A 21,733-nucleotide genomic window follows, 5' to 3' on the forward strand; every position below is an offset into this window, starting at 1 on the left:
AAGACAAATGTTCATGCATGATTAGATAATCGTAATATAAATGTATCTGCAATTCCAGAATTTTGCTAAATATTCAAAATATCATTCGTTAAGGCAATTACCTTAGGAAACTTTAAGCCAATGTTTCTTACAAACCTTTTGCATGAGAACGCAAGCAGTTCTGTGAGATCTCAGCTCCATGAGAAAAAAGGACAAGTTAGCCAGTCAGCCAGACAACTTAAGATAAGATCAAAGAATCAATGGTAGAATTCTGAGATGGAGTATAAAGCTCAATGACGAAATGATGCAGATTAGTTAATCCAATCAGGGACATTTCTCATGTTATCACAATATTTCCATTCCATAACCTATCATATGTAGCCTTAAGGACGAAAGTGAAAACTACTAAATAACACATTAAGGAATATATATACATTTTCCAAATGTTTCTTGTACACCAACAGTTGTTATTGAGCATACAACTTTCACTTGGAGAAAAGAGACAACGCAAGAGATTACAGGGAAACAAAAAGATGAAATTGATTTGTAGATCCTTGGAGGTGGCTCAATAAACCGCAGGGGACTACAAACTAAGTAAAACACACGACCAAACTCTTCAAAGTCTGTTTATTATTTTACACTATTAGAACATACAGCTTACTTAATATTGCCATTCACAACTTTAATTCCTCCTACTTGATATTGTCATTCACAACTTTGCATTGACAAAGCTTTCTCGTGTCTGAGATATGGAATTCCAAAGCTTAAAGGCTGCCTTTTGTCCAGGAAATATGTGCATCAATACAGATTTATTCTTGTCTCAACTGCTCTACGGCAAATGGGGCAGGAGCTGAGAAGTGGCCCACATTCACGACATACCTGGTGCAGGTTCAGAAACATACCGTCAATAATAAAAACAATAAAATTGTCTTCTATTTCAACAAAAATTAAGCATATCATAAGTAATTGAGCTGACTCAAACCTGATGCCCACAGCCAAATGCCATGTTTTTGAGGTTGGAAAGACAAACTGGACAAACCTGTCAATGATTCAAATAACGTAGTTCAGTCAATAAATCGAGTGTCAGTCAACGTTCACACAATTTGTGTAGACTTTAACATGGAGGTTCAGTAAAAACAATCTTTTTATGTTGCAAATAAACCATAATTCTGTAAGTAGATCCAACAAATTGAACAATAAATCGAGCCAAAGAAAATTTTGATATAGATTGATGCCTTTTCAGCCTATAGAGTTAAGGAAACGGAGGATCACAGCTAATAGGTATACGATTTTTTTTAAGGTTCAGATTTGTTAGATTTGATTCAATTTTGTTAAGATTCGGATTCCAGCTTTCCACCATTTGTGCCTTCACCTACCTAGACCTTTGCCTTATTTCATTTACAATTCAGAGAGAAACGTCTGGTTTGAGATATATAGACTATTTGGGCCACTCTTTGGTTGTCTTTTAAAGAAGGCTTTGTGGTTAAAGTAATCTTTCTAGCTTAACTTTTCCTTGTTAAAGAAATATTCCTCCTCTGCTTATGGACAATCTGTAGTGCCAACTCACGCCATGTCATGTGTGTGTTCATGTCAGTCTTGTTTGTTCAGAGGCTTGAACCATAATAACTAATCTTTCAGGATCATTAATCACCAAATTAAGACATTATCTGGTTCTCTGCATCTTTCTTGACAGAGATAAAACAAAGGGGAACAAGATTCACAATGCTTGCTGGCACCTTAAGTTCTCTTTTACCATAAAATTTGATTTTCTATCATTCTTCCTCGGTGACACAATCATGATGATCAGATACTTCTCCAACTCCCAGTTTCACAGTTGGAAATTCTGTTCAGTATTTCTCTGGCATAGCCATTCAATGCAATCCCCAATCCTCATATGTATTCTGTTTGACTTTCTCAGTTTTGCAGTGCTCCCTCTTTGAAAATATTGATGCCTGCTACTATATATCTTCGTCAACATTATTTCTGATATTATAGGGTCTGGTACAACTCACTCGAGATTGATGATCTTGGTTCCCTGAAGAGTATGATTTCATCTGCGATTATATTATGTCTGCAATTTTAGATGGAATACTAATGGGAATCTCAGCGTTTCTAGTGCATACCAAACTATTCAGAAGAGGCTTTGGCCCTCAATAAGCCAGTGCAGACCTCCATTGCTTCTATAGGATTATGCTTCACTGTAGCAGGTTAAATACCAAAACACTTCATTAGCTAACCGTGGATATTCTTAGGCAGAACACTTCCCACTCATTAGGTTGAACAATGCAATTTTGCAGTAATTCCAAGCAGCGTCATGCTTAACTGGCAGTTCTTGTAACTCTTGGATTTCTCTTGTTCATCCAGGCTTTTAGAAGTTTGGCTTGAAAGGAACCCATTAACCTTCAAAAATTCTCACCCCTCTCAAAACAATATTGCTTGAACTGGTTTTAAGGTTCCAATCCTGCGTAGTTCAACTCAAAAGTTCCCACCTAATGCACTTGTATAGCATGGAAATGTCTCTACAGATTTATTTTCAATCCTCAAAGCTTCAAGTGATTTATTTTCCGATGCTTCCACTGTCATTTAGCTTTGATGTTTATCTTATGGATTATTTTGATTAAGCAAACACCAGGTTCTGTATGATTGACTCCTACATCTGAGACCATCCATCTTATCTTAACATACTATTAGACTTGTCTGCTTCTTTATAAAATATAATAAAAATGCAAAATAAGACATCATTCGTCCAGTAAATTTTACCGTGTCTGAAGAGGTACTTGCAACTGACGCTGTTAGAGCTGGAGTTGTACTATGATCAGAATAAGATGAGAAGCTCTGCATAGAATCAGGTGCGGAAAGAATAGATTGTGGGCCAAGTGGTGCTGAATCGGGAACACTGGCAGGAGGTGGAAGGGCCACTCTTCTTGGTGATGTTTTGGCAAGCTGACTGCTCATGTCACAAGCCACACATTACAGAAGTTAGATATCATGGTGCAAACATCAGTAAAGAATGAGTGAAAACAATCCTAAGAACCATATTTTCCAGGAACATTTTTTATCTCCGTACCCTAAAATCCCAAGATCCAATGTTGCTTTGTACTGCAAAGGTATTTCCATAAGTGCTGCAAGAGCAAACTCCATCTCTTTACGACTTTCTGGTGCATCCTTGGACATAATTTCTGTGAAATTCACAAACTACAGAAACATTTTTTTATGTTAGACTATCATTTGTGACATGTGTTTGTTTAAGGATAAGCAAAGAACACATTGCTATGCTATACATGTTTTACCTGAAAATTGTCAAAAGATCTAGAAGGTATGTTGTCATCAAATTCATGCATCATGTCCCATGGTCCGTCTCCAACTCCAACTAAAATAATGGACAAGGGATATTTGCTGCAGCAGGATATGAAATAAATAAGGAACTCATCGATTGAGCGGTGAGAAAAAAATTCAAACCGCCAACATCGTTTTCTCAAGTATAACAATTCATGGTTGAACAGAAACAATTACATTTATATGATTATACTTCCTAGTGTGGAATGCCCTAGACAGTTTCAATTGAATGATTTGGCTTCCTTTCACTGATGAGAACAAAAATATAGACTGAAGTGCCATAACATGCAATTATGTGCATTTACCTAGCTTTGACTATAGCATCAACTGTCTTCTGTTCTTGGGGGCTTAATCGACCAGTTTCAGTATTTACACTTCTTGTTACCTGTTCCAATGTTACATTCTAAGATATCCAAACAAGAAAAGATATTTTGGCAAAGCCAGGCAGCTCAGTTGGATAATCATATTCAATTCCCGGATAAAGATGTTCTTGTTATTTCAGTAGAATTTAAGCAAATGAATACCTAAGAAAGTACCAACTAGAACTAGTATCAAATTGACAAACAAGACTGCAAAAAAAACAACATTCCAGAAACTCTTTTATTTATTTATTTAGTTTTTCCAAATAGAGAACACAACTAGAACAAAGAAAAAACATACCTGCCCATCAGCAATTATTAATAGAACATGGTATTGCCCTACACTCTGCTCCACAATGGTCATGGCCATTTCAATAATTGGTGCAAAAGATGTTGGTCCTAGAACCAAAAATACCTGTTAGATTCAAGTTAATGGCTTGTAAAACTACTTGTTACAGAGGTCATATTTCTTTTTTTTTTTATGGTTTTGAATAAATCCATAGGTACCAGCTAATCGCACAAATGGAGCAATTTCTCGATACCGATCTAAAGCTTCCTCAAAACCCTGGCATGGTCTATTCCCTGGGTAGAAGCTGAATACATCTTGGTCATGGGTAGATGCTGCATCAATGATCAAGTCATGATCTCAAAAGCTAATTGAATCTTTCACATTGAAGTACCAAGTAGAATGTATACTTACCATCTCCGAAACCAAAGCATGGGATTAAGTTATCTTCGTCGAATTTTGACAAGGTCCGTCCAATAATGGAGATGGCTTGTTCATAAGGATTTTTACTAGTTCCTATGTGGTGCAAGCTGCAGCCATGGAATGAGTTCTTACCTGTTGGAACAATGAGTTAGATTTGTGCTTTAATGAACCCAAGAATCCATTGACCAGTACCTGTCCACTCATTGCTTTTCGTGAAGTCAATTCCTACAATGAGGTTTGATGACTCAAGCCCAGATTTTGCCAGCTCCTCAGTTACCTGTTGAAGTTGCACGCATTACACCAATATAATGTGTATAAATTATGGCATTTTCTAAATAGCTTATATTATTAGGATATGTAATCTTCATATCCTTTTTTTTCTTCATTGTCTCCAAATATAGGAGAATACCTATCGGTTCCACAGTCTCTTCCCTACTATTTCTCTAATTATTTGCCTATATTTCCCCATGTTATCATGATTTAAAAGGTGTCTCAAAATAATGTTAGTCAGTGGCAAAAATCTTCATAATTTTTATAGGCATCCATTTTTTACTTCTTGAAACTTGTTCGGCAAAAGTACAAAACTGCTTACAAGGGTCATAAACTGGAACAACAGATTTGAATGTCAAAATTAGCTGGTGTGGTGGATGGGATAGCAAACACATCCAAGATAAGATCCAGCAAGTGATGTGCTATTGGTCAACGAGTTTTATTGGACAAATTATCTCATGATGAGATGTATTAATGGACGACTCTCCTACAAGCCCAGTCTCTTTCAGAATTATTAATTATAAGAGCCAATCTTTTCAAGTTACATCATCATCCAATAGTAATAGGCTACTTTTCAAGTATTTAATTGGCACTACTTTGATAGGATAAGTTATATGTAGCTCTCGTGGAATCTGTGGTGACTTTATAGACCCCTTTTAAATTACAAAAATTGTAGTTCTGTGCATTATCTAACTGGTATGGCAATTCAATTGATGGGGAAGTACCAATATCTTCTTGCCTCTTAGCCTTTACGATATAATTAAAATTCACAAGATACAATTCATGAAGCAAGAGATCCTTTCTTGTCTGTTTTTTTTTGTTTGCAAATTTAAATTTGCCTCATGAGCTTTACTAAAGGAATTAGGAATTGGAGGGGATAAACAGAACACTCCAAACACCTAAGGTTTAGGGGCGTCCATGTAATTGACTTATTTTATGTTGTTCTGATGCTTGATATTGTGAGGACAAAATGTTAAAAGCCTTACCTGATTCAAGGAAGTGAAGCCATCGGCTATCCTTGAGAATCTGTGTTCCAACTTGGGCCTCTTTCCACCGGTTGGTGAAGAGCTCCACCCCCTCTGATTGCGGACTGTGTTACTTGGAGGCACCGATGGGTAGCCTGCCGGTGGCAACGACCGGTAGCGGGACGAGTCGGAAGGGTATGCCATGGAATGGAACTCATCCAGAGGATGAAAATGCCTGTGGTGGTAATGACTGCGATGGGGATGATGACTGCTATGGGGATCCCATTCATGGGTGTAAGTCGGTGAGTAGGGCTGCTCAGTGTGTTCTGTTCCACGGTAAGGAGTGGAAATCCTTGCTTCCCGAGTTCTCCCTGCAGCTGAGCTTTTATTTCCCATTCTACTAAAAACTATTCAAAGGGATGGCTTCAGCTGCAGAAAAAACAATCGAGATCCCACTGTACAAATTGTAGATCAAAATCTGGACTTTAGGGTTCTTTGATACATGATAAATACCAACAAATCCGACTAGGTCCAAATCATTCAAAACAATTAATCGAAGGCAAAGCAAATCAACCAATTTCACGGAGCATGTCATGCTGGAAGTAATCTATAAATTAAAGCTTCGCCATAAGATGGCGAAGACAAGTAAAGGAATGAAAAGTTCAGAAGAACATGAGAAAAGGAGGGGGTAATTGCAAGGATCGAGCATCGAAGGTGTTATGTTAACGACGGTTAAAAATTAGGGAAAAGTAGGACTTTGAACTGATCTAAAGAGAGGGAACTGAAACGTCGAGGAAGCTGCAGAGTGAACTGCTTCGAAGAAATCGCGGCTACAAGAAAGCGTGAGACGACTTTGAGATGGATCTGTTCCATACCTCAAGCATTTGCATAAACCTCCGCCTCTTCCTTCTCGCGTTGCTTCCTACTTCTCTGATTGGATCGATCTTCGCGATGATGTTTTACAGATCAAGAACTAGCGGAGCAGAGAGACGAGGACGAAGCAGGTTGGACAGGTCAACTGTGTCTGACAGCGATGGCCCTCCACGACCGCGTCGCTCTGTTGGGCGATTCGGTCTTTCATTTGGTGGGTGTGGAATTTACGCAGAAAAAAAAAAGAAATTGTATTTTAATATCCGTATCTTTTTTAAAAAGACCTTAGACTTTTTAAAAAGTCATTTCACTTCCAGTAAACACCTCCGCTCCGTTCAATCCAAACTGTCCATTTTATTATTATTATTTTTAAGGAGCAAGCTGACTATATTTAAGATGTTTAATATCTTTAATCTTTAGTCACAAATTACATTGCAATTTGCATTAAAATCAGGAATCATGTTTTAAATTAAGTTCATTAGCTGAGTTAAATTAGTTTGCCTAATGTCCTATAAATAAATTAAAATTTTAAAATGATAATTTGATATTCAAATTTATTTGATAAAGTAATTGCTAAGTTAAGTCAAACTTGACTTAAGATTTCATGATTATTTAAGTTTTGTTTGATTTCTATAATTTTTCGTTCAAGTTTAATTTAAATTTGATTTTTAAATATATTATTTAAATTTAATTTTTTATTATTTAAAACTTTTATATTTTAAACTTATTTAATTGATTATTGAAAATAATTTATTTATTCATTTTAAAATTTTTTATTTAGTATACGGATCAAAATTTTATTAATAAATATAATTTATAAATTTTAATAAATACTGTTTAAATTTATTTATTTAGTTTGATAAATTATTCAAACATATTTACTTAATTGATCTTATATGTATTGAACAAATATAAATAAGTTCTTATTAAATTGAATATCAAATTTATTCAAAACATTCGATTCATTTATAACTCTATATATTGTACATCACATGGATTTAATCATCCCCGAGCTAAAGGAGAACTTGACTTAAAATCACTGATTTAAGTCTCTACAAGAAAATTCATAAAAGATTTTTTGAAAAAAAACATATAAATTGATTTTAATCCTCGAATTAAATTAAAGTGAAGTAAAATTATTATTTTTAAATATTAATCTGCTAATTTACCAGTATATTTAAGTTACATATTTTTAAAATTTTATTTTATTTTTATCTATATGTACTTCAAGTGATTTCTAAATTTTATCAACTTGCACCATTATAGCATCTTATATTTAGTTACAAAGATAATGGAATTTAAGTTGACGCGGATATTTGCAGTCATGCCAAGTCTTTTATTATTATTATTTATTTTATTTTTTCTCATTTTAATTTTGTTTTTTTTTGGTCCCAACAATCCAACATTAGACACGACTTAGTGGATTGACTTGTCTCCACGCAACCAACTTTTTTGTAATTAAAGGTGGAATCCGCCCCCACGCAACTAACTCTTGGTACAATTGATCGTGGTCTCCGGGGCAATGGTGCAACGGTAGGGTATTCGGATTGTAATAGGGACCCGCGATTCGATCCCCAACTACGACGTATTTGCAGGAATTTTCCTAAATGGGAAACGCAATCAAAGGATGCTGGGTATCTGATTGGCCGCCGTATGCGCTTCCCGATTTACCTTGGTGGTCGGTGAAAAATTTCTGTGGGACCGGCCCGGTCACCCCCAAGGATGCTGGGCATCTGGATTGGCCGCCGTATGCGCTTCCCGATTTACCTTGATGGTCGGTGGGAAACTTCCGTGAGACCGGGCTGGTACCTTAGATAAGTACTGGGATTATCTTTTTTTTTTTTTTTGGTACAATTGATTGTGGATGACGTAAGTCACTTTTAGGTTTATTCGATGTAACTTGAATACCTCGTTGATATATATATATATATATATATATAATTAATCGATCGTGGACGAGGACTAGTGGTCAGTCCACTGGGCAAGTCGCCGATTTAATTGGTATCAGATATTTAATCGTCAATGTTCTTGGATATACAATATATTTGAGAGAAATTTTCACAAATTCATCGTAATTGAATTTTAAACTCCCCTGATCTGTCGTTAAAAAGTCTAACCATCCTCGAGAATTACGATGACACTTTATTCCAGCAATATAATTGATCAAAAGATAAAATATGTATCATAAAAAATTAAAACAATTTATTAATAACAAATTTTAACGATAAATAATTTTTATTGTAAATTAATATCAATTTTTGCGATAAAATATTATTTCATTGTTAATTGACGATGAATTTTATAATAAAAAATAATTTAGTTGTGGAGTTAGAAACGTATAAATTTAGTCGTTAAAATCATTGTTAAATTTATTTTTATCAAAAAAATTATCATCGATAATTTAGCGATGAATCAGAATATTTATTGTCAAAAAGTTGACAAATCACGGATTTGTTGTCAAATTGGCGATAAAATTCCATTCATCGTCAAAAACCTTAACCTAGTCATTCCCCTATCCCGATTCTTATTCTGATCCCTATTTTCCCTGATCCCAAATGTTTTTGTCCATTCGGTGATCCTATCTCGATGAATCCGACGACTACAACGTCCTAGGCGACGGAAACTCCGATGATAAACTTCTCCCTATATATCTCTTTTCCCCTCCCCTCTACTCCCCTCTCCCTATCGGCGAATCTATTGGCTCGACGAGCGATCAGGCTAGCCGACCGCCCGCTGAGGGTGGCTGGCATGTCGATTTGCCTAATCGACCAACCGTTGAGGCGGCCTGGCGCTAGCTGAGGCAGGCCGACCGATTGGGTTGGGCGCGGGCTGACAATGAGGTAATTGGGTGTGTGTGGGGGGGGGGTGAGGGGGGGGGTGGTTAGTGAGGTTGGGGGGATGGTAGTGAGGTTCGTCGGTCGTTGAGGACGTTGGTCAGCCAACCACTGAGGTTGTTGGCCGGCCGACCGCTGAGGCTAGTCGGCCGCTAAGGTCGTTGGCCAGTCGCTGAGGCTAGCCGATCAGTCGAGTGACTGCTAAGGCAATTTGGTCGTGGGCGCTGAGGCGATCCGACGCACTGACGCTAAGGCAAGCCTTGCAACCATTTCAGTCCCACCTGAACTAGCAATCACTTGCTATTTATCAGTTAATACATACAATTACATATATAATTTACATATTTTATATTGTTGACTTCGTAATGTTGTTTGTGCAAGTCTTATTTTGATGTGGACTTAAAGTTATTTGGATACACTCGCTTTTAGTTCACCTGCTTTAGGTATAATTTTACTTATTATTATAAAAATTTAATAGGAATGAATTATATTATTGTTGTTAATGAGGTAGTAGCTTTTATATGTAGTAGTTTTGTTTAATATGTTAATAAATTAAAAATAGAAAAATATATAAAGAAAAGAGTTGGATGTATAAAAAGAATATACTTGAACGTTGGGGGTTTAACTAATGAGTTTATTAGTGGGTTGGAACAATTTATGAATTTTACTTGTAGTAATGTTGAATATATGGATGAGGATAAGATAAGGTGTTCGTACAGAAAGTGTCACAATAGTAAATTTTTATAATCTGATAAAGTTCAAGAACATCTTTATAGATTTGATTTTACCCTGAATTATTATAATTAGACATGTCATGGTGAACCGTTCATATATGACGAAGATTATGGACAAAATATACAAGTCTCAGTTAGTGGTGAACAGAGTTATTATAATCAATTAAATCCATATCAGAGAATGGTAATTGTAACATCCTAAAATTTCTTTCTTCGAGTCCTTGCAAGTTTTAGTTATCCTCCAAAATTCAACAAATGTTTACTATTTATACATCACCATAAAAGGAGGTAGAAGAATATTTTATGAAAATGAATAATGAGGTCGTTCTGGTATTTTACAAAATAAAATAAAATCGCTACAAAAATCTGTGTGGGTTGGTTTGAAGTCATATAATTACAAAACATACAAGACTGTTGAATGTCAAACAGAGAATAATGTTATAAAAATTATTTTAATGATTTAAGTTATCGGAGAGGTATTGTAATGTGATCACATAATGTTCAATGATTTTCGAGTCCTTAAAGTACTTAAAAAATTAAGAAATGACATAGAAAAAATTAAAGTTTGAAGAAATGGTTTTAGAAATTTTTAGAAATAATTAAGATGTAGATGTTTGTAGTATGTAATCAAGCTAGGTAAAAGCTACAATCAATAGGGAGCCAAGGCAACGATATAAATCATACAAACAGTTGTTTTATTTAGTTTTAACTTTTATAATCAATTAAATGACTTTGTATATCAAAAGTTACTGCTGAATACATGACTTAACATGCAAATCATTAAACAGAAAAAAAATCTAATGTGTCATCCATTAGTTGCAGAGGCATAAAAAAAATTTGATAGAACATATCCAGAATTTGCGAAGAAAATTTGAAATATTAGATTAGGTCTCTGTGCTGATAGATTTGCTCCATTTGACGAATCAGAAAGAAATTATTCTTATTGGCCAAACTCTGTATAATCTTCTATTTGGGATGTGTATGAAAACACCGTATATGTTTTTAAAATTGGTCGTGCTTGACTTGCAAAATCTAAAAAAGTTAATAGATATTCATATGCAACCACTGATTGCAGAGCTGAAATAACTATGATAAAGATTTTTCTACGTATGATGTTCATATTAAGCAGATATTTATAATGAAGGTTGCACTTTTTTGGATGATAAATGATTTGTCAGCTTATGACATGTTATTAGGATGGAGTACCGCTGAGATTTTAGGATGTCTAGTATGTATGGAGAGATTAAAATCAATCAGATTAAAACATGAAAAGAAACCGAGTTATTTTGATTGTCATAGATAATTTTTACTACCAAATCATTACTTTATAAGGAATAAATATGAATTCACTAAGAATATAATTGAAAGAATATATCCACCTTTAAGATTAATAGGGCAAAAGATTTGGTACAGAGTGCTTAACTTTTTATCTATTATTGAAGAGCCACATGGTACAACATGTGAATATGAAAGTATACATAAATAGACTAAATAGAGTATATTTTGAGATTTATCTTATTGGTACAATCATTTGATTCATCATAATTTCGATCTTATATATATTGAGAAAATATTTTTGATAATCTGATAAATACAGTAATGGATATTGTCGAAAAAATAAAAGATAATCTGAATACAAGAAAAGATATGCGACTCTTTTGTCAAAGACTCACTCTTGATGTCGATGCAAATAGTAGGAGATAAAAGCTAAAGGTAGTTTATACATTGAATAGGGATCTCAGAGACGTGTTGTTTGTGAATGGTTAAAATCTTTGAAATTTTCAAATGGTTATGTCTTTAATATTGGAAGATGTGTCAATTTAAAGGAATACAAATTGATTGGTTTGAAAAGTCATGATTGTCATATATTCATAAAAAAACTTATTTCTATTGCTTTTAATGAACTTTTACCAAATTTTATCTGGGGTATTATTTCAAAGTTAAGTATTTTTCTTCATGATATTTGCTCAACAGTTTTAAGACATTCACAAATGGAGACTTTAAAGAAAGACATTCCAATCATTTTGAGTAATTTAGGAAGAATGTTTCCACCCTCATTTTTTAATTCTATGGAATATCTTTTGATTCACTTGCCATATGAGGTCAAAGCTGGAGGTCCTACCCATTTTCGATGACTGTATCTATTTCAGAGATAAAATTTTGATTAATGCAAAAAAATTACTAATCTTATTATATATTTTTAATATCTAATATAATATCTTATATTAGAATCAGATTTCTATACCATTTGAAGAAAAAATAAAAAATAAAACATATGTTGAAGCCTCTATTATTAATGCATACATTGTGGAGAAAGTAACAACTTTTGCATCATATTATTTTGAGTCTCACGTTCAGAGTAAAAGGCGGAGACTAAGAAGAAATGATGAGGGCTCTATTGATCCCAATTTGAACTTATTCTCAATTTTTAACTATCTTGGTCGACAATGTAAGCAGAGATATTTAATTGATCAAGAATGACGTGCAACCCAGATATATATTTTACTAAATTATTCAGAAGTTACGCCATATTTTGAGTTAATATATATTTTATATTTTTATATTCCTTATATCATAAATTCTTTGTATTATAATTATTTTTTGAAAGATTTTTCAAAACTTGTATTCTGAAATGTCGACACAAGAGTTTGATTGCTTCTGCGAAGAAGAATTTGCACTGCAGTTCAAATTATATGTAAGTAATCAATCTAAATTATACTATGGTTTACACATATGCAAACTTTTAAACATATTTATTTGACTTTAGGTTCATGATAATCAAGTTCACCTTGAGCAAAAATTTCTATTTCATCTTTCATGGGGTCCAAAATCATTCGTATGCATTTGGTTAACATATTTTATAAATGGATATAATTTTCATACTCAAGAATATGGAATAGGAAGACTACAATAAATAGTGAGGTATTTGTTTAGTTATTAGATGATAGAGATGCAAAGTAATAATTTTTATAGTTTGCTCAATCAAATTATAAAGGTATACCTGACCTAGAAATGCGAGTTATTTTATTTATGTATCATTAGTTTGACCTTGTTAAAGAGGTAAAGGTGCATCCACCGTATAATTTTGTTGAAATTAATCATAAGATATTGTATAAGAAATATGAATCATTAGTGTTAGCACAACAAGCTTTTCAAATATTCTATGTTTCATATCATAGTTTGAAATGTGACAAAATTTATTGATGGGTTGTTTGTAAAACCAAAGCATAGAAAAAATTGAGGAACGTTGAGCACTCGTCCATGGTGGTGGAGGACTATTAGCTTCATGCGCGCCTAATCGAATGCAGAAAGAGATGAGGGGCTGTGATCATTCTCATTCTCTCATTTTGTAAATCATTCATCAGTGAGAGTAGCATGTGTGAAGCATATAGCTAATCGTTAGATCTTCAATTTAACTCGTTAAGTTAAAGAAGAGCCTTTTCCCTTCAAGGCCTTGAGCCCTAGTTAATAATAGCTGGTTCAGTTCCCTTTCCTATTATAGAAGTAATTGACTACTCTGGATATTAGAGCATCTCTTTCACTGAATGGAAGATAGAGTTCTGCTGGAGTGAAGGCTGCGGAACCCTCTACTGGAGAGGACGGTGGAAGATAGAGTTCTGCTGTCTTAGGGCTGGGAAACTAGAGGCCTGGACGGATAATGCATATCAACAAGATGAAGTTGCGAACACATTTTAGACGAAGGAATATATTATTTCAATGTTACGAGATCCCAACGGAGTATAGTAATAAATGTGGATGCAAGTTAAATTTATGAGAATGAATTTGACGACGACAATGACGACGACGACGACGAAAATGTCAATGAAAATGAGGATTTTAATATTATATAATAAAAAAGAGGAGATCTTTTAAAAATAATAATATATTTTTTATGAGTAAATTTAGTTTTAATCTGCACATTTATATAACTCGTTGCTTAATTAATTGTTTAAATATTGTCTCATTGTTAAATATTTTGATTATCTGTTAATGTATTGTAGTTTTTCTTATAAGGCATTATAGGTGACATTTACGTGTTTGGTTTCACACATTCTTTGATTTATTAGCAAATGTGGTAAGTTTTTTCATGTTCTTCATTATGTAACAAATATTTATTATTTTATCTCCTAACAATTTTGGTTGACAGTTTCGGCGTGGTGGGCATAGACAGAGTACTCCTAACTAGTCTTCTTCGGCACCTAGTAATGTACTTACACCCCCTTGATCAAGTAGACCGTCCCATGTACCTTTGCAAGTACCTTTGTCGGATTCGTCGCTACTGCGGTCTTCTGTATCTTTGGCCAGATAGTTCGCTACTGAGTTGTAGGATATTCGGGAGTATATAGTCTTTCACAGAGATTTATAAGTATTTAAAAATCAAGTATTTTTAACTATTATCTTAATTATTTAACAATGTTTGCTTGTAATTTTATGATAGATTTCAAAATTTTATACGTGTTATTTGCGAGATAAATAAAATAGTGAATAACGATTGGGGAGCTTGATATATATCCTCTTTAGTTTATAATAATTACAAAAGAGCTATGGTGGAATGAATTTAAGATATATATCCTCTTTAGTTTATATATGAAATTAAAGTGAATATATAATCAATTATTTTTTCCCATTTTAGCGGGCATTTAATTGGGGGTCGAATGAAGAATTGATAATAAAGAAGATTTTTAAGAAAAATGTAGGGATCACATTTGGTATGTACTTAATCATGCGAAGATTAGGGAAAAATCATCCTGCATCATCGAGGAAAATTGGGCTAGGATCGTCGATATTTGACAAATAGAGGAGAGCAAACAAAGGAATCAACAAAATAAAATTAATTTATTATAAAATTAAGGATGAATTTGTATATTTTCATCATAAAATTTAACCATACCCAGGAAAATATTTTCATATTAAATTTCATTGCAAAATATTTTTATAATAAATTATTTTTTAAAATTCATAAAATTTATCGAAAGATATATTTTTTTATAGTGTATTTTGTTGCATTGTTGTGCTTATAGTACCACATAAATCACCTCGTCGGAACAACAAGGCAGTGCAGTGCTTCCCATCACATGATACAACACTAAATTTGGATTAAAAAAATCTCCATGTGGTAATATCATTATAACAATGCATTGGCACTAGTCTCGGATGATTTCCCTCCTTTCTTTCTGCCAGCGCATAGAGTCATAGCTACTTTGCAGCCTATGCTAATTGTCAATCTTGTTTTCTGAATCCTTCAAAGTTCTTAAGATGCATAATCAACAGGTTTCCATCCTCGAGACAATCCTTCACTGTTACTACTCTAGTGTGAGATTATATATCTAATATATCATACCTAAGTTGGTCGGTAGGCACGAAAACACTGAAATAAAATATAAAATAAAGTGATTGAAATCAAACATCATCTGCCAACAAGGATGCTAGGAAAAGAGTTGGCTAAGAAAATAGAGAATGCTTTATTGAACATTTAGTTCAGTGACACTAGAGGCACTGGATAATGGTATCCAAATAGATGAGCAATGAGTTCACAAATAGAAACACAAGCAAGCATTAAAAACACAACAGTATACGAAGTCGTAACAACATAGGAGATGGGAAAACTCACTTTCCACTGAAACACTCACTGCCAATGAGAAGATTTTTAAGCTGATTTTGTGTAGAATTTGATGCCAACGGCCAATCCCAAGATGAGGAGAGGAACCAAAAACTGGAGGATCCTAACAATGAACTCAGATGTCTTGTCCTGGTTGTAATGCGGTTGCTTTGGAGGGGTGTAGGTTACTTTCTTAGGGATTGTTGCGGCATCAATTTCTCCAACATAATACTCATCCATCATTGCCCTTGCAGTGGTGCTATGACCGACATCTTCAAAATCATCAGTCGCATCTTTCCCTAACATAAGGATTAGATAATTCCACTATAAGATATCTTGTTAATCAATTATCAAGCTGCATGTTCAATCATTCAGAATTGTATACCAGTTGATGACAACAAAACCTCATCTCCCCCAGGGTGATCCTCTAAGAATTTGGTAACGTCATAAACCTGCAAAGAAATACATCAAACTACTATAGGCAAAAATGGCATCAAACTAGTTAGTTATTGTACTAAAATTTCAAGGAAATAAAATATAAAAAATACTAGGAGCAATGGTATACAACAAAACAATTTGTTTCAATCATATGGAGTCAGCCTTGTGAATCTATTCTCACAATTGCAACATTATCGTCAGACTGTCTTTGACATGTTTATATTATCTTCACTTATTTTCTCACATGCTATGATCTGTTAAAACTTCACATAACTGTTCCACATAGTACCTTTATGTTATCTCATATATTCATCTTAGGATTCTTACCTCCATATTCATATATCTCTGCCTGATCACACATCTGTCATGGCCTCCATATGCTTAGGGATTGTTCAAACTAAACAAAATTATTAGAAAACCCTTGTATTCAGCATAAATAGACTTAGCTATACTATGTGTATCATGATGATTTCCCTTCTAAATGGTGTAGTCTTCTTCTTCACAAAGAGTTACATAGATAGGTCCACGAAGACCCACTGGAGATGATGGAGAAAGATTTACATCTCTAATGTAATTCTCATTCTTTCTGGTAGCAAACATATTGGTATTAGGAGTACATATCTAGCCTGACTCTCATCCTTGTGGTATCAAACAAACTGGAATCAGAAATCACATTTTAGCAGATGATTCGACCTAGTTATATTTGCTTCCTATTTGATCTAGACATGGAAATCATTTCTCAGGTTGCTATTTTCTTGGCATTAGATTCCTTGGAAAGGCGATTACTATGTAGCACATCAGCACATTTCTATCTTTTGTGTTTGAGCTATTATTCACCACGAATCTATTCTTATATCAAGAATAATTTTTATGAACAACTTTTACTGTTGATGATTTGTTTAATATGCAAGGAAGTTAGATCTTAACCACGTAGCATCTTTTAATCTTTCTTGAAATGTTCAAAGAAACAGAAGCTTTATAAAACACATGTCCATGGACTAACAAGAGGATTAGGACATCTTCAGTTGAGAAATATGCCAATATCAAGATAACAAGCAAAATCAAACTAGCTGCTATTCACATAATGTGTAACTGCATACATGACAAGAAATCTTCAGAAAGTAATCACAATATGTTTGTTTCCTTGAAATGATTATAAATTGAAAAGATGAATATATTAAATTGAAAAGAAAAAAAAGAAAAAAAATGGAGAAGGATAAGATTTGCTTCCTTGAAAGTATGTATCAAAGCATAATTAATTTTCTATCTCTGACAAGGTTTAATTAGTGTTTGGCCAGCTTTGGGCGGATAATGAATTACAAGGATGGATGCTCAAAATCATCCCTTCAAATAACCATTTTTCACCATATTCATCAAATAAAGCAACAAAATGATGAGCCATCTGTCAACTTATCCACTCTTTCATCCATTAACCTATCTGTTAAAGGGAATAAGATGAGAGGGGGAAAGGAGGCTATTTATAATAGCAGTGACTATTTTTCCTGCATCCAAAACAATTAGCTAAAAGACTTATTATGCAGGGTCAATGGAGCAGGAATAGCAACAACGATATTTACCTAGTTGGGTCTCTTTGAAGGGATGGAAAATCTTTTTATCTTTTCCATGTTAGAGATAGGATGGTGACCAAAAAGGAAAAATGTGGGCTCGGAGAGCACAAACGCAGAGATGAAGTGTGAGGACAGGTAGAACAATTGCAATGATAATTTTATCTGATATATGTAGATTATTTTTGAAGGATTCCTCTCTTGTATTCTTTCTCATTCTTTATTTGTCTTAAAGGAAACAAGAGCTTTAGGGTGTCTATAACTCAAATATTGCTTAGGCGTTGTTCTCTTGGAGAGATGGTAAATTGAAAGGATGAAGTAGAGAGACCAAAAGAAAATTATTTTTTGAGTGTCTCCTTGAACAAGTGTAAATAAAGAGCACATATCATTTTTGATAATTGAAAGCTATAAAAAATTGTTCCTTCCGATTTTTTATGGATAAACTCTCTAAATGTTCATCTTTCCACTTTATTTGTCAAAGGAAATAAGAGATAGAGGTTGCATCCTTCGACTTATCTCTCACTTTCAATTTCATCCTTCAACTTAACTTTTCAAGGAAATAAGCCAGCATCAAAGATGTTTTTTTCATTAACAAAAAACGAAAAAGGTTTTGATCCATTACATATTTACACGTTCATCCTAATCTGCTATGTATCATCCACAGACGATCTAGTATCTCTTGATAAAAGAATGGCTATCATAGTCATCCAATACCATGCTGTTTTGATAAGGTATTTAAACCTTCAAAGCTCATAAATCACAACCTCATAGCAGGAAGCCTGGTAGAGAGATCTTCCCTATTCAGAATCAACATATGTGCCAAAATTTACACAGAAAGTAAGCGCCTTGGCGAGATCCAAAAAGACCGATATCAAAACGCAGTTCGTTTTTCCAAAACAGATCGAATCCAACATCCAGGGAGGGCAAAATTAGCAGATCCCCCCACCCCCACAAAAAGCAAAGACAGCCAGATGGACCAACCGAATCTAAAAAAAAAAAGAGAAAGAAACGCAGACCTTGCCGTTGATGATGAGCCAACAGTCCTTGGAGGTGCTGTGCGTCGAGACCTCTGCCAGGGTGTAGACCTTCGCATCACTCCCCATCTTGCTCCTCCCGATCGCTCTCGCTCTCCCTCAATCTGGAAACGTGGAATCTATGGATCCTACCGAAAGGGAGCGGGAGTGGTGGGTAGGCGTCCAGGAATTGGTGAGGCGGACACGCATTTATTGTTTCGGTCAAACGAATATTGAAAAACCCTAATTGCACACAAATTCCTACTTTTTTTTTTTAAATTAAAGACAAATAACAAATGCGTATTAATATCATACTTTTAAAATCCGTGATATTTGTCGAAGAAAAATGGAAGAAAAAAATTCTTCATTTGATATTTCACATAAATGCTCTATTTTATAATAATTGTGATTTAATAAAAAAAGCATAACTTTAAAACAACAAATTAAAGATTTATATAATTATTTTTTTTTTTGAAATATGTCATTAGTTTGGTCCCACGATCATTTATGAGGAAGTAAATCGAGAAACTGCTGTTGATCTCTATGAAGAGGACATTGTTTCGGTTATTGAAAAATTACAGTTGATCACTATGGAAGAGGTATTACCTCAGCTTTATTGAAATTCGACTTTTGTCTATTTCAGTAAATCTGTCTCGTAGAAACTAATTCAATTATGTCTCAGAAACAAAAATAAAAAACAATGATCCACATACTGATCAAATCCGGAAGAACAAACAATGATCATATACTGATCAAATGATCCCAACGATTTTAGGGTTTACGATAAACCCTAAACCCTAAATCCCAACGGTTAGAACACAAAATACAAGCTTATATATCTTTACAGAAAGCATTATTCACGTTGCATATATATATTACAGTAGTCAAGTATCGATCGATGCTACAGAGTTTTATTGATCAGTAGTAATATATAACATATCTATGGATCCATCGCCTCGCCGGACCTTCTATGCCACGGCTGCCTTGGTGGACATCAGCTTCTGGAGTTCCAAATTCTTGTGATTGCGCTTGATGAAGTCCGCTGCCTCCGAGTTGACGTCGTCCATGTCGAGACCCCTCGCGCGAGTCGCTGCGTCTCGCTCAGCAGAGCTGCTCTGGTCCACGACATGATCATCTCGGTGGACGGCAGCGACGGTGGCGGCCGCCGGAGCCTCCTCCTCTCTGCGAGGCTCCTCGTACCTCTTCTTGAATATCATCTGAAGGTTGGGAAAGCGAGGTCCGTTGTATCTGTAGCTGCTCGTGCTCGAGTCGACTCTGGCAACTGGCGCAGTATTCGCTCCGTTGTAGTAGTAGCCGGAGGCATTAGTATAAGACTTATCATCCTCGAATTTCACTCGATTGTTGAGACGACCATTCATTTTCTTTTTCTTCTTCTTCTTCTTCTTTTCCCCAAGAGGTGATTTGGTTGGTGTTTGTCAGTGCTGCTAAATCGCCCCTTTTTATAGGATCGGAAAAGGTCTTTATATTCCTAAAAGATAAGAGTGAATCTTATGCTTCTTTTTTTTTTTTTTGGAATAGCATTGGATTGATTGTCCTAGCCGAGATAGTGCTCCAGCTTTATATATCTTTAGTTCAGTTTCGATCGAATAAAGTTTTTGAATCTTATTCTTTTTGAATTAAATGAAAAGTTTTCGGAGATCATTTATGCTTCAAGACGACGAATGCTGAATATTGTTTGGACTACAGTGATACGGATGGTCAAGATAACGTGATTCACCTATGGACTAGGGTTAGGAGTCTTCTAACAGTCCAAGTCCGGACTGAAGTGTCAACGCGAGTCAACATGACCTTGACCCCATCTCATCTCAGCCACCTCTCGTCTCGGTTGATTCCATCTCGGCCACCTCTCGTCTCAGCGGACTCCGTCTCAATCGCCTCCTGTCTCGGCCACCTCTTGTCTCAACCGCCCCCTGTCTCGGCCACCTCTCGTCTCGGTTGACTCCGTCTCGGCCACCTCTTGTCTCGGCCAGATTTGTCCCGGCCGGCCACCTTAGTCTCGACTAGTCTTATCTCGGCTACCGATCATCTCAGCTAACCTCATCTCAATAAGTTTACCGTCTCAGCCACTTCACTTCACTCGGGCTAGTCCCTAGCTAACTGTTGGTCTCTGACACACTAGCCCTATGCGTCATCGCCCAAAGAAAGACTTATCTGCTAGTAACACAGGTTTGGGTCCCTCTAACACCCCTCCTTTCTGCGCAACCGTACAGAGGGTGTATCAAGCTGTTAGACGTGACCTCTCTCTAGCCTCCTAGCCTTGCACATACCGCCAAAAGGAAGATATTGGTGTCAAATCCTATCTCCTCCAATGCTTTTTCCCGGTATATGCGACTAAAAGGGGAGGGGACAGAGAAGAGTTGCTTTCTATATAGCGGACGGTGACACACGAAGAGAGATATCATCCTATCCTACAGATGAAACCCTAATACATGTTATAAAAAGAGTAACTCATTATCGTGCAACAGGTCCGATTTCTGAAACTCTTACTATGCTTGCTACTATTTTGCTCTTCGTTCTCCACATCCTCACCGAAATTCTAACTTTAGCGTCGAAGTGGTTTGCCTGGACTTTTCGACACCAGTCTAACCTCTCTTTTTAAGTGTGTTTCAGGTTCGATTCTGGTTCCGTTCTCCAGCCTAATCTCTCCCTTGCATCTAGTTTAAAGATCATCCTCGTCAAATAGTTCATTGACTGATGACTTAATTATCCACGGTATTTAACCGGAACATACAAAAATCTTGAGATCAAATCATGCATGCATTTATAATGGGGCTTCAAGCACACAAAAGGCTATAACTAGAGACCTCTTAAAAGAGTATGCTACTATCACCGATGGAATCAGGCAAAATTAGAACATGACTACTTATACAACATGACGTGCGTACTACAGATATATTGATACTTATTTAATTATTTTATTCTCACGAGATGATATAATTGGGGGGCGAAGTCCATTGTGATTTACTTCTATTTTAGATCACGTGCGATAGTTCTGAAAGGACCCCAAGGTAAGAGTTATAATCTTTTGCTTCAATATATAC

General features: G+C 35.2%; 2 protein-coding genes across 2 annotated transcripts; both read right to left on the bottom strand.

Annotated features, from left to right (window-relative positions):
- Nucleotides 1-385: 385 nt before the first annotated feature.
- On the bottom strand, nt 386-6,681 carry LOC141826446 (E3 ubiquitin-protein ligase RGLG3-like). The gene is made up of 12 exons (XM_074713692.1): nt 6,494-6,681; nt 5,640-6,073; nt 4,576-4,660; nt 4,375-4,515; nt 4,182-4,295; nt 3,976-4,073; nt 3,621-3,700; nt 3,270-3,375; nt 3,047-3,174; nt 2,740-2,926; nt 962-1,018; nt 386-858 (listed from the first exon to the last, which is right to left on the bottom strand). Exons 2-12 carry the CDS (start codon nt 6,012-6,014, stop codon nt 778-780), a joined length of 1,452 nt encoding a protein of 483 aa, XP_074569793.1. The 5' UTR covers nt 6,015-6,073; nt 6,494-6,681; the 3' UTR covers nt 386-777.
- Nucleotides 6,682-15,494: 8,813 nt separating this feature from the next.
- Nucleotides 15,495-18,864, bottom strand: LOC141827308 (cytochrome b5-like). The gene is made up of 3 exons (XM_074714526.1): nt 18,675-18,864; nt 16,041-16,107; nt 15,495-15,954 (listed from the first exon to the last, which is right to left on the bottom strand). The coding sequence occupies exons 1-3, from the start codon at nt 18,759-18,761 to the stop codon at nt 15,704-15,706; spliced, it is 405 nt and encodes a 134-aa protein (XP_074570627.1). The 5' UTR covers nt 18,762-18,864; the 3' UTR covers nt 15,495-15,703.
- Nucleotides 18,865-21,733: the final 2,869 nt, after the last annotated feature.

This window comes from Curcuma longa, chromosome 4 (genome assembly GCF_044706935.1).
Source record: "Curcuma longa cultivar G26 ecotype Majalengka, Jawa Barat chromosome 4, ITB_CL_G26_1.1, whole genome shotgun sequence".
Taxonomy (NCBI): domain Eukaryota; kingdom Viridiplantae; phylum Streptophyta; class Magnoliopsida; order Zingiberales; family Zingiberaceae; genus Curcuma; species Curcuma longa.

Bases quoted from the DNA above. Each gene is read 5' to 3' on its own strand.
- LOC141827308 (XM_074714526.1), bottom strand. From the start codon at position 18,761: ATGGGGAGTGATGCGAAGGTCTACACCCTGGCAGAGGTCTCGACGCAC. The intron at 16,108-18,674 runs GTCTGCGTTTCT...ATTTCTTTGCAG, and splicing joins GGCTCATCATCAACGGCAAG to GTTTATGACGTTACCAAATT. The intron at 15,955-16,040 runs GTATACAATTCT...TCCTTATGTTAG, and splicing joins GGTTTTGTTGTCATCAACTG to GGAAAGATGCGACTGATGAT.
- LOC141826446 (XM_074713692.1), bottom strand. From the start codon at position 6,014: ATGGGAAATAAAAGCTCAGCTGCAGGGAGAACTCGGGAAGCAAGGATT. The intron at 3,376-3,620 runs GTAAATGCACAT...ATCCTGCTGCAG, and splicing joins GATGCTATAGTCAAAGCTAG to CAAATATCCCTTGTCCATTA. The intron at 1,019-2,739 runs GTAAAATTTACT...AATCATTGACAG, and splicing joins CAAGTACCTCTTCAGACACG to GTTTGTCCAGTTTGTCTTTC.